The sequence below is a fragment of the Loxodonta africana genome, chromosome 14, assembly GCF_030014295.1.
Source record: "Loxodonta africana isolate mLoxAfr1 chromosome 14, mLoxAfr1.hap2, whole genome shotgun sequence".
Taxonomy (NCBI): Eukaryota; Metazoa; Chordata; class Mammalia; order Proboscidea; family Elephantidae; genus Loxodonta; species Loxodonta africana.
The window spans coordinates 7,421,312-7,433,317 of record NC_087355.1 but is presented as its reverse complement, the minus strand read 5'-3'; the positions used below and the strand labels follow the sequence as shown (position 1 = coordinate 7,433,317).

The following is a 12,006-nucleotide window of genomic DNA, read 5'->3' as shown; positions in this document are numbered from 1 at the left end:
CCGATGCTGTGCCCCTCTTTCTTCATGGTGAAAGGATTATTTCTGAATCGGTCTTGCAGGTGCTTTATCTGGGATGGAAATTCAGTTTTATCCGGAAGTCAGTCTGGTGAACTGCTTGTTTGGGACCTCCTTGGAGCAAAACTCAGTGAGAGGATTCAGGGCCACACAGGTAAGCAATTAGGCATTTGTCTCAACCTCCCTCTTCCGTCAGGTAACATCATCACAGGCCCATGTTCTCTCCTCGGTGTCAGCGTTGGGGCAGCCAAGGTGATCAGCACTGCAGTGAAGCAGGACTTATGTAGACAGACATTTGACTCCCAAAAGGAAGTCTTTACATTAACTTCCAGATGGAGGATTAAAAACCATAGTAAAAGTTGTAACAGTATTTAAAAAAAAAAATATATATAATACATGGATATAGTTAAAACAAAAACAAATCAAAATTAGTAAATTAGTCAGTCGTCCCCCGACTTGCCTTCTACCTTCCAGGATGTTTAGTTCATGCGTCCGTCCTATGTGTGTGTCCTCTTACTGCGGAGGGGGGGTGTGTAGAATATATAAAGTATAACAATTGTTCTGCCCTTGCTTTTCACACTGAGTGGTGTCTCTTAAGAGTCACTGTATCGTGTTTGCTGACATTACATGCTTTGCTCTCCATCATTTGGAAGATTTCGTTTTAATTCTCCTAGTATTCTCCGGTACCTGTTGACTTCCCACTTTTATTCCCTTTCCTGTATCACTCTGCTTTGGATGGTTATATTATTTCTTTACGTTATACCTTAAAAAATTACGTATCTGTGCCTTTTTTCGTCAATAACATTTGACCCCTTCCAGTGGAAAAGTAAGGTGAACCCGCATGCTGTGGCCGGTTGCCCTTCTGCCTCCTGACTTCGCCATATCACACGCGTGTTGTCAGGGGATGTGTTTGCATTCTGTTCTGGACCCATAATTCCCAGCTGTTTCGGCTTTAGATGTATACTTAAATGGTTTCTTATTCCTTCCTCACAAGTTCTTTATAGCTATTATTTTTTTATACAAAGATTTTATTATAGGACGAGAACCAGACGAGGTGGGACTTCACTTTTTGGGTAAATGAATTGGAAGCTACGTCTTTGGGGGCTGGCTCTCTGGTCACCTTACTGCTGAAGCGATGTGTTTTTCTCTCAGGTGCTGTGACCTGTATATGGATGAACGAGCAGTGCAGCAGCATCATCACGGGAGGGGACGACAGACAGCTTATGTTCTGGAAACTGCAGTATTAAGTGCCTTTTCCTCTCCTGGATAAGCTGAATTCCATTTAATGTCTTTTTAAACCAAACTTTTAAATGAACCGGTGAACATGCAATGACGGTCATCAGAAGTTTTACCGCATGGAAAATTTGTGGTTTTAAACTTTCTAAAATCATGACTTCACTGAAGTCATTAGTTGCCATCTTCTGAGGCGGATAAAGATACAGCAGTATTTGGGAGAAAACATGACATGGGTTGTAAGGCAGACGGTCGCCCCAGCAGGATGCTCTGAGTGACAACAGCTCAGAGAGGCTAAACTGGGGAAACCATCACAAAGCACTGGACGGTTTAGACTTTCCCAGGAGCGTGTGCAGCTCCGTTTGCCAGTCGAGCCACTCTGTTTGTCTTCCTGATCTACCATAATTGCTACCCATGGGTTTTGGGTGTGTTTTCAAGGAATGGCTACTTTCTATAACCTGCTGTACCCAGATTCTAAGTTTACTGTGTATAGGAGTGGTTTGTATTTCATTATAGCTATTAAATGTTCATCTTTTCTACGATATTAAAATTATTTTTATGTAATAAAAGCAGTTTTCATTTTCTTACCTGAATGACTTACTACAAAGACTAGTAGCTTCTAAGATTCACAGTATTGATCTGTTCTAGAAAATCCTACTTAGTGACACTAATGTAGTTCTCAGACTTTTAGAACTATCTTCACACCCAAATCTAGATAGCAGAGTAGATAATTAAACTGGGAAATGCTGTGTTTTGCCTTTTTAAATTAGACAAGCTCAGCTATAAAGCAAGAGTTCTGATATCCTCTTAAAGTCAACATCTGAACCACAGCAGTTATGGGATTTAATTTTTCCATACACTTTAAAAACACTGTATGTTCCTAAGTATCGGGTAGGTAGTATGGCATAAGGGAAAGAACTCGAGTCACGCCAGGGCAGTAGTTTTCTAGTTCTAAATGCCATTAAACATGACGTGGTCTCTAGTGTGGCCTCAGTACCCCCTGGTGCACGGTCTGCACAGCCCTGGTGTGACCAGCTTTGTTGGCCCTTTAGTTCTTGTGCCCTTCAGTCTGCAGCTCACATCTGGTACTGCCAACACGACACCGAGGGCTTTCCACAGTGCACCTCAGTGCTAGCTAGCTGCTTTGGGAGATGACTCCCTACAGGACCAAGGTGAATTTCACTTCCCTATTTCCAAAGTCATGCACAAGTTTGGTGAAAACCAATGAGAGCTTTTCAATGATGAAGTAACAGTCTGAAATTTTACTTTATTTATACATATTTAATTAGAATAGAATAGGCATAAAACAAAGTATCAGGATAAAGTGTTAGCGCCATTTTGTTGGCAGGGCGAAGTCAGGAAATGGAACAAATTACCAGAGACGTTCTAAGATGATTCCAAAGTAGCTCGATTATAAAAAAAAAAATAATAATAATGTCAAAATTAGGTGTGATGCCAAAATCGGGTATTATCTCATTTAATCTACGAATGCAACAAAAGGGGTCCAAAGTTTATCCTGTTTAGTATAAGATTTTACATTAAATATATATCATTTCTCAGAAAGTGATACCATTAACTTTTAGAAAAGTTTCCATTATGCAATTTTACTAGAAAATCTCAAATACAACTAAGCTATGCAAGAGCTCTTAAGAACCATTAAACTGTTCTGGGTTAGTGTACATTTCAGCTCAATATGGAACAACATTTTGGATTTTAGAAAGGCAGCAATAATTATATTTTGGCTTTTATTCTAGATGCTTATGGTTAAGGCGATAGTTCAAGCATATTGAGTGAAGGTAGTTAAAACCTAATGATAATCATCACCGTCCTCTGCAGTCTACATACACTGTAATGCTTACATGGAATGAAACCAGTGTTAACTGGTGTTTAACACACACTCACACGACTAAAAAAACTACCAGAGGCCATCATTCTACATGTAATATAGCAACACATTAACAATGCATATATACCATAGAAATAAAGTAATATGAACAGCACTACTCCGTATCTTGAATAAATGTGACTGGTTCTAACACAAAGCTAAGCCTGTATCAGTCATCTTAATCATGATGGCTTGTAGAAGCATCAAGCTTCCAGTAATTAAACTAGTCTATGAAAGTCAGTACATCTTTTGAAAGTTTCACATCTGTAAAACCATGATAAGGCTACAACTATCTTGAAGTGTGAACAGATACAGGTCAAGAGGGTAAGGTTCCCAGCCATACGTGAGGGAGAAAGGTAGCTCCTCATGCAGCATGTGCTTGGTGGCTCCTGGAAGCTTCATGTGCGTAATACAGAGTTGCCGGAGAAGCTGACTGCAGACGTGCGGCTAGGTTTCCGTTATGACCTGACTTTTAAACCTCAGGAATGGTGTGATCCATCAGGCTTTTCATAATGCTTGGTGCCATCCTACAAGAGAGTCATTTTTATTACATACTAAGGTTTTGTTTTGTTTTTCCCCAAAAATGTTGTGTTAGTCCAAGAAAACTTCGATTCAAATTTAGTACCTATTAACAGCAAGGGAGATTTGGGGGGCGGGGTGTCTTTTTAATGAGCTCAGATCTAAGTCTTGGTTAAGCTAGTTGTTTGCAGACACCTGGTGTGAAAGACTATACCAGAGACATACTTCTGTTCTTGCACCTTGGCTAGAGTAGTTGGACAGGATACAAATATGCCCTTTAATATTTAAAGGTGGTGATGGTTGTAAAAGAGTGAGGGGGAGGGAGGAAAGGAAGGAAATCATTACACAAGGCTGTGAGGAGTTGGGAAGGGCCCTGTTATAAAAAGAGAGCTCTGGAACGACTGGTCCCAGCAGTAGTTTTAAGAGTAGCTAGCTTTATGTTACCCAGAAGCCAAAACACCTACTTGAAATTTCATTGCAAGAGTTATCTTACTTCCCATGCAAGAGAGCTATTCTGACAGCGGGACCCCAAGCTGGCTTGGCAGGAACAGGTATGACAGAAGCCAGGATTTGCCTTGCAGCCAGCCCTTTTCTGTTTTCCTCACTTGGCTCTCTGATCCTCGGTTCCTGAGAACAGATACTAGCACCACACCCCGCACACCCCACACATTTACTGCCTCCTCAGATGCTGAAGAAATAGAAATCGCTCCTCCTAACTTCCTCTAGACAAGAATTCTCTATCATGAAGTACGAGCATCTGCATCAATTTGACTGAAAGCTGAAAGCATGACCGCCTCTACTTTCTGCTTGTACACTTTTTTTCTATTAAACCAAAAAAACCAAACCCATTGCCATCAAGTCAATTCCGACTTGTAGTGACCTGACAGGACCATGCAGAGCTGCCCCATAGGGTTTTCAAGGAGCAACTGGTGGATTTGAACTGCCGACCATTTTGTCTGTAGCCAAGCTTTTAACCACTGTGCCACCAGGAAGTGTCAAAATTGAGGCACTGTATGATGAATTTTACTCTATACTTGGGAAGTTATGCGTGGTCATCCTTACCCGTTTCTCTGATTTAAATAATTCATTTCATGAATTTCTAAGTACACCAGGGTTGTTCCTTAGGTTAAAGAGTTGAAGGTTTGGAAATCAGATGACAGCACAGTGCTAAAGCCCCAGAGCCATAAACAAGTTCAGCTGTCTTCTTACCGTTTAATAACATGCTCAAAGATGAAAGCTGGCATGATCGTAATAGTAACCACAGTCCCAGATGTTGACAGTATGTCTGCAATTTGAGAGTCCTATTGAAAACAATGAAAATTAATTCTACTGAGACTTTACTTAATCCAAATAGAAAACTGCTATTCGTGCAAAAGAAATATATATTGTATGTCTTTTACGTTTTGCTATCTATTTTTCTATTTTACCAAGTTTAATTCTGTTGATTAAATCAGTTGATTGTACACCCAGAAACTAAATTGCTAAGTAAACTGAGTTGAATGTATTAGCCAAAAAGAATCTTTTCATTACTTAAGATTAAATAATTTTCCCCACGTAAAGTACTACCATATCCTTCGGTTAACTGTATTCGAAACCAAAGTTTGTGAAATAAGCAGATCTTAATTTAAAACTTTAGACCTGAAGACAGACCTGTTTAGGAACTTGGGCGGGGAACTATAAAAACAAATTACTGATATTGTAAACTGAAACTATGACTTATTTCCTGCATTCCTAGATTGAAAAAAGGCAACCAGTCATTCAGAATGTCATCAAAATCTTCAGTGCCCCAGTGGTGGGACTTCAGAAATCTCGGCCAGCCCCTTGTACGAACAATAATGCCAGATAACAGCCAACAGAACGCCAGTGACTGGCCCAGAGCACAGCTAGCGAGGGGCAGAGCCAGAGCCCCGCCTCCCAGCTCCCCAGTAGGTTTCTTTCCTTTGGAGATCAGTATGTAAACAGCACCGCTGAAACAGTCAAAAGAAAAAGGCATTTGCTAAATAAAACCGGCAGAATAAGGCACACACTCTGTTCTTTACCTTCAATCCAATAACATTCTGTCCATTAATTTCACAGATGTTATGTTCGGTGAGAAGACCGTTTCTGGCTGCAGAACTGTCTTTCACTATGGATGTTATTTTTCCGTTTTTAAAGACAAAACCAACATGTCCAGTACTATCCTTATGCATGGTAATAGTCCGTTCAAAGGGCCTGTAAACACAGTGGGGTTTGTTGAAAACTTAATTCCAAGATAAACACTTTAATAGACTTCATATACCAAAAATTCTGACATACCAGATACCAAAAACCAAACCAAACTTGTTGCCGCTGAGTCGATTCCAACTCAGAGCGACCCTGTAGTAAAGAGCAGAACTGCCCATAGAATTTCCAAGGAGCGCCTGGTAGATTCGAACTGGTGACCTTTTGGTTAGCAGCTGTAGCACTTAATCACTATGCCACCAAGGTTTCCCCATACTAGATACTTGGTTATAATAAACTGTTTCAAATAAGAGCAACTTACTGTAACGCTGATCTTGTATATTCAAAGAATATCTGTGTAAAGGATCGTTTTAAAAAAAATCTCTTCATTACGGTTTAACTGGCTTACTAACCAGGATTTCCGTCTTGGGGTATCAAAGGCTTGACTGAACACAGTTCTCCATGCAGTTTGCCATCTATGTTTTCCTCAGAATTCACTGGATTTTAACATGAGAATGAGGCTCCAAACTAAAATGACGATGTCACAACGAATTCTTTCTAACTTTAATATCTCTTGGAGCTTAACTATTCATTTAAAACCTGCATCAATATGGTCTCATACCTCGATTTTGATATATTTTATTGTAATTTTTTTTTTTTGGCTGTATTTTAAACAATAACTGCATAAGCAATATGACTTAAGTTCCTCAAGCCCCTTTTGGAAAGAAAAGTGCACACAGCTATTCTGACAGAACAGTGGAGCCTCTACTCTAAAAAGCAGACGTCTACACCTGACAGGCAGGGGACATTTTGCTCACTTCTCTACAATGCTGCCACCATGTTACAACATGGGTTTCATGATAAACCTGTGTTTACATTATAGAGTTCAGAACAGCTCTGCCTTCCTGCTGTTCTGAATTACTCTTTGAAGTTTGGCTTAGATATAAAGTAAAAATGACATTCATCTACAAAACATTCACTGCATATTAGAAATTTTGATAACACTGCAAACTGTCAAAGATGAATAACAAAGAAGTATAATTTAGAAAAAACAGACACCCAGAAGTTAATTACAACAATGTGACAGAGAGTCACCCTTCATGCTCATGGGGGCCCATACATCATGTGCTAAATGTTTAAATGTTATAAACACTAACTGGTAAATAAAACGGTCTACTCGCCTACCCTGACAACTAGAGCTTCATAACCACCTGAAAGGCCAGCTCTGCACTGACCCTGACCCTCACACCCCTGTGTGAACCCACCACGGGTAAGCAGTACACTGGAAGGTGAGGGCAGACACCGTGCTCCTTAGTTCCTTCACCAACTGACATTTTCTAGAGACAGAAAAATATCTGCTTAGAGGACACATTCCTGTAAACTCTGAAATAAGGTGTGTATGTGATAGCAGAGTGTTGTTTTTTAAAAAAATCAAACTGTGAGAAAAATCTGCACTGTACAACTGGCAAGAGCATCAGGCTCATCAGGAATGTTTGGTAATTTTGGAAAACTAGTCTTACATTTTTATTGGAACGATTTAGTATCAGAGGAAACCCTGGTGGCCTAGTGGTTAAGCGCTACAGCTGCCAACCAAGAGGCTGGCAGTTCGAATCTGCCAGGTGCTCCTTGGAAACTCTATGGTGCAGTTCTACTCTGTCCTGTAGGGTCGCTAGGGGTCGGAACTGACTCAACGGCAGTGGGTTTGGTTTTGGCTGGTTTATTTAATATCGGCTTACCTGTCACGGATAGTCATGGTAATCTTCTCTCCAAACGCCTGTTTGAGCACTTTGTGTGCTTTGTCTGAGCTCCAGCCAGCACAGTTTTCACCATTAATCTGCAGTACCTGATCCCCAAATCTCAGACCAACCAAAGACGATGGAGAATTAGCCTGGACCAGCTGAACGAATACTCCCTAGATAGTAAGAAAATAACTTTAGTCATTTACTACTGTTATGATACAGTTCCAAAATGCTGGAAAATTAGGAACCAGCTGTTTAAGTCAGAAATCTACACTGAGTTAAAAAAAAAAAAAAAAAAGTACATGAGTACAATGTGTCAAGTTACCCCCTAAAAAGAAGTTGAAATTGGTATGAGGGAAATGATCCTAGGAAACAAGGCAAAAAAATGAGGTCTTATTGGTAATTTCTACCTCAAACCATGATACACCTGACCAAGCCTCAGCCACCCTTTCATCCTGGAATAAAAAGATGAATGAAAACAAAGCAAGACAACTACTGTAAACAAGCTTCTATGAGTCAGTGTTATAGACTGAATTGTGTCCCCCCCAAAATGTATGTCAACTTGGCTAGGCCATGATTCCCAGTATTGTGTGCTCGTCCACCATTTTGTCATCTCTTGTAACTATCCTGTGTGTTGTAAGTTTTAACCTCATGATGTTAATGAGGCAGGACTCAATCTAAAGAGGCTATATCTCTTCTGAGATACAAAACAGAGAATTGATCAGACAAGAATGGGACCTCACACCACCAAGAAAGAAGTGCCAGTAGTGAAGCATGTCCTTTGGACCCAGGGTCCCTGTGCTGAAAAGCCCCTAGACCAGAGGAAGATTGATGACAAGGACTTTCCCCTAGAACCAACAGAGAGAGAAAGCCCTTCCCTGGAGCTGGTACCCTGAATTCGGACTTACAGCCTCCTAAACTGTGAGAGAATAAACTTGTCTGTTAAAGCCATCCACTTGTGGTATTTTTGTTATGGCAGCACTAAATAACTAAGACAGTCCGATAGAATGCCAAACAGGTATTAACAAATGGCCATTATTCAGGGGGAAAGCAAGTTAAGTGCTAGAAATTTAGCAATTTCTTTTATAGCTTAACAGTGAAAGCTTAGGGCCATAATCTATCCTTAAAGCTGAAGGATCCCTTCACCCATGTGCCAAAATATGTGTAATCAAGTAAGATCAGGGTCATAATTTCTCTGTATTTCATTGGTCTCTGATAACCACTTAGCATTTAGAAAATAAATTAAAATCAGGGTTTAACAGCCTAAAAGATGGGATGTATACCACCACTCCGGCTCTCATAAATAATCTGCCAGGAAACACAGAAAACCCAAGTATGATTAAGAACTAAATCCGCACAAATTTTTTAATTATTTAAACTCCCAATCTCAAATGTTAAGCAAAAAATATAAATTGACAAGTACAAAAAAAGAATGAAGCTGGCAAAATATAAAAGCATCTACAAGGGCTAGACTCTAAAATCTGAAGCTGGGGCAGACAGGATTTCTGCCATGTTTCTGAAGCAGACTAACCCACTGGAAATGTAACTACAATGGCTCAAGACGGACCACATTTATCCTTCAAGACACAGGCAGCAGCAGCCCTGGCAGACAGGAAGCAGGATACTCATTCACTGAAGAGAGAGAGGGAGAGTACCGCTAAGTCAGAGCTTCTCAGTCAAACCCTGATGGGTCCTGAGTAAGTTACACAAAGACGCAGAGGTCAAGTCTTCCTGCCCGATCAGCCTGATCCATTTGCCCCAGTGGTCGCACTCATTTTCATTTTCTCTGTGTGTCAGAGCAGGGAAACAGTTGAACACACTGAGCTGCCGTGACTTAAGACTAAAAAGGAATCCGCTAAGGTAACGGCTAAACCCATAAATAGGGCTAAAGATTCAAGACTCTCTTAACAATCCTAAGTAATGATTACTGCTCCTAGAGTTACCTTTCTTTCATTTCATCACGGTGGTGTTGTGGACTGAATTGTGTCCCCCAAAAATATGTACATCAATTTGGCGAGGCCATGATTCCAGTACTGTGTGATTGTTCTCCATTTTGTTATCTGATGTGATTTTTTCCTCTGCGTTGTAAATCCTATCTCTATGATGCTGATGAGATGGGATTAGCACAAGTTATGTTAATGAGGCAGGACTAAATGTACAAGATTGTGTTTCTTGAGCCAATCTCTTTTGAGATATAAAGAGAAATGAGCAGAGAGATGGGTGGACCTCATTATCACCAAGAGAGAGCAGTGCCAGAAGCACAGTGTGTCCTTTAGACCTGGGGCTCCTAAACGGACAAGCTCCTAAACCAGGGGAAGACTGATGACAGGGACCTTCCCCCAGAGCCTACAGAGAGAGGGGGCCTTCTTCCCCTGGAGCTGATGCCCTGAATTTTGGGGCTTCTGGCCAACTGGACTATGGGAGAATAAACTTCTGTTTGTTGAAGCCATCCACTTGTAATATTTCCCTTACAGCAGCACTAGATGACTAAGACATATGGTAAGGGTGAGAGGGAAAGGAATCGCAAGGTAAAGTAAAATATTAAATTCAAATTTGAAGGACAGGAGTAACAAACCTCACAAATCAAACAAGTATCATTTGGTTTAAAAACACCCATCATTTATGGGTCAGTTTTTTCTTAACTTTCCCATATGCTGCCCTATGTCAAGGTCAGAATTCCATTAAAGAAACAATGTCATAATGTAACAGTTTATGCAGACCAGTTAACTTAATTCAAGAAGGAGTACTCAAAAAAAAAAAAAAAAAAAATTCATTCAAGGTAATGGTGTTGGAAGTTCCAACTCTGCCTCCTTAAAATATGGCACCTCAAAATTGATAAATGAGCAGATTTGAAATATTATCAGTTATATAGATCCAACATTTTTTAATAAAGTATTTCAAACAAATTTCCAAATTATTTCAACATTAATTACATAATATTCTACAAGCTATTTAAACAAATTTAAGTAGATTAAAAAAAAAATACTTACGTTATCTATTGATTTAAGCCTGAGGCCAATTTTTCCATCTTGATCCTTACACAAAATAACTTCACGAATCCCCTGCTTAATTTCTGCTCTTCGAATTCCAATATCATTACCAGTTACAGGAGCCACCATATAGTTCACACTGGAAGGCCTTGCTACCAACTGCTAACAAAAATATGCCATGTATCAATATTTAGAGAGACTCTCCATCAAGAAAGCCTAACTTAATTTAAAAATAGTTGTGGCTTTCCAAAAAGTAATCAGCAAATAATTTCCTGCAGATAGTTTGGTTTCTATAAAAATGAACCTGGTTGTATGTACCAATTCGTAATTTATTAGTCCCATATTTATCATCACCAACAGTTTATGTCTTCCTTTCTGTTGCCTTCTGAATGAACTTACTGGCATTTGTTTCATGTATATACTTGTTTTCAATTCAAATGAATTATCCTTAAACTCTGAAGACCATACGATAATTTTGAAACTCACACAACATTTGCTAGAGGGCTATTACTATTTTTATCTTTTTACTGTGTTTTAGGAGAAACTTTACAGAGCAAATTAGCTTCTCAACAATTTAAACACAAATTGTTCTGTGACACTGGCTGCAATCCCCATTATGCGTCAACGCTCTCCTCTTCCACACCCCAATGCCCCGCTTCCATCTGTCCATTTTTCCTGCCCCTTCCTGCCTTCTTGTCATTGTTTTTGGGCAGGCATGCATTTCCCTTTTAGTCTCATATACATGACTGAACTAAGAAGCATGTTCCTCACACATGTTGCTATTTGTTTTGTAGACCTGTCTAATCTTTGGCTGAAGGGTGAACTTCAGGAGTGAATTCAGCTCTGTGCTAAAAAGGTGCCTGGGGACAGAGGATTCTTTTATATGGCATGATCTTTGGCCAGAGACTTTCAGGGTCTCTATAAAAGGCTCAACATTCTTACCTCACAGTGTTACTGTAGGATTAAAGGAGAAGTGTATGTTATATGGGTCCTGCACACGTAAGACAGTCAAATATTATTTCTCTTCCTCTTTAACAAACATCTGTGGATTAACTGCCACAGAACAGCTATCTCAGGGACTCGCGTAATTAATATTTATGACTTCTTTTTTCCACCACATTCCACACTTCCTTTGCCCTCTGAAAGAACTCCAGATTTGTTTTAAACACCTAGTGAGGTGACCCAAACCTTCATTTTGAAGCATCTAAATCTCCAGAGCTATTCAATGCCCTGCTTTTCTTATTTATATTTTAACTGAACTGAATTCATTTTATTTGTTGCTGGAGGTTATTACCAATTTCCCATTAGTGAGTTTTTTCATTTCACATTATTGTATTTTTCTTCTCTAGACATTCTACTACCTAGTTCTTTTTTGTATTTTCTGTTTCTCTCCTCATTCATGGTTTCATTTAAATCCTTGAGCATA

The 12,006-nt window shown here is 39.6% G+C and overlaps 2 protein-coding genes across 12 annotated transcripts in view; one reads left to right on the top strand and one right to left on the bottom strand.

Annotated features, from left to right (window-relative positions):
- The window catches only part of NSMAF (neutral sphingomyelinase activation associated factor), a 72,440-nt gene extending 69,757 nt beyond the window's left edge, over positions 1 to 2,683 (top strand). For 8 of the 10 annotated variants that reach the window (XM_064267715.1, XM_064267716.1, XM_064267711.1 and 5 more), the window contains one exon: positions 60 to 2,683. In XM_064267715.1, coding sequence (XP_064123785.1) covers positions 60 to 390 — 331 coding nt within the window. In that variant the 3' untranslated portion in view covers positions 391 to 2,683. The remainder of the gene's footprint in view (positions 1 to 59) is intronic. The other 2 variants (XM_064267717.1, XM_010588313.3) reach the window with 1 other exon arrangement.
- SDCBP (syndecan binding protein) overlaps positions 2,496 to 12,006 on the bottom strand; it is a 26,770-nt gene continuing 17,259 nt past the window's right edge. Inside the window, exons 5-9 of one of the 2 annotated variants that reach the window (XM_064267721.1) lie at positions 10,581 to 10,739; positions 7,588 to 7,763; positions 5,692 to 5,863; positions 4,862 to 4,953; positions 2,496 to 3,660 (exon numbers count right to left, since the gene is read on the bottom strand). In XM_064267721.1, coding sequence (XP_064123791.1) covers positions 3,606 to 3,660; positions 4,862 to 4,953; positions 5,692 to 5,863; positions 7,588 to 7,763; positions 10,581 to 10,739 — 654 coding nt within the window. In that variant the 3' untranslated portion in view covers positions 2,496 to 3,605. Of the gene's footprint in view, positions 3,661 to 4,861; positions 4,954 to 5,691; positions 5,864 to 7,587; positions 7,764 to 10,580; positions 10,743 to 12,006 lie in introns of both variants that reach the window. The other variant, XM_064267720.1, reaches the window with a different exon arrangement.